Below are 421 nucleotides of genomic sequence, written 5' to 3'. Positions count from 1 at the left end.
AATTATGATTTTCTAACCTTATGTGTTGTTCCCAGGGCACAGTAAATTGTGCATCTCTACCTCTTTCATGATATTGGCATTATCCAACTGCCCATATTTATTTCAGCCTCCAAGTCTATTTGTTATGAATTTAGTAGGCCTCTAAACTCCAATGTCAATCTCCGTCCTTCACCTGTCTTACCTACCAGTTTCCTCTCTCCACTGTCTTCACATTATCCCTTGAACCCAAAATTTCTATAAAAAGTATTCTAGGGCCTATCATGATATCATATCTTTGGTTTCATTTCTTTCAGGTTCCAATCGAGGAAAAGGTCTCAGAGGAAAACAAGAAAGAAACCATGGTATGTTTTCTTTTAAATTTCAGAGTGAAATTTTTTCTGTGTGTTTGGTAAATGTACTATTGAAAATATTGGATAGGGAA

At 35.6% G+C, this 421-nt stretch overlaps 1 protein-coding gene across 1 annotated transcript in view; it reads left to right on the top strand.

Annotated features, from left to right (window-relative positions):
• The window catches only part of LOC119592586 (cohesin subunit SA-2-like), a gene marked incomplete at its 5' end in the record, with an annotated part of 30,625 nt that overhangs the window by 28,251 nt on the left and 1,953 nt on the right, over positions 1–421 (top strand). The window contains 1 exon segment of the mRNA XM_037941464.1: positions 294–341. Coding sequence (XP_037797392.1) covers positions 294–341 — 48 coding nt within the window.

The sequence above is a fragment of the Penaeus monodon genome, chromosome 30 (assembly GCF_015228065.2).
Source record: "Penaeus monodon isolate SGIC_2016 chromosome 30, NSTDA_Pmon_1, whole genome shotgun sequence".
Lineage (NCBI taxonomy): Eukaryota > Metazoa > Arthropoda > Malacostraca > Decapoda > Penaeidae > Penaeus > Penaeus monodon.
This window is presented reverse-complemented; position numbering and strand designations above follow the sequence as displayed.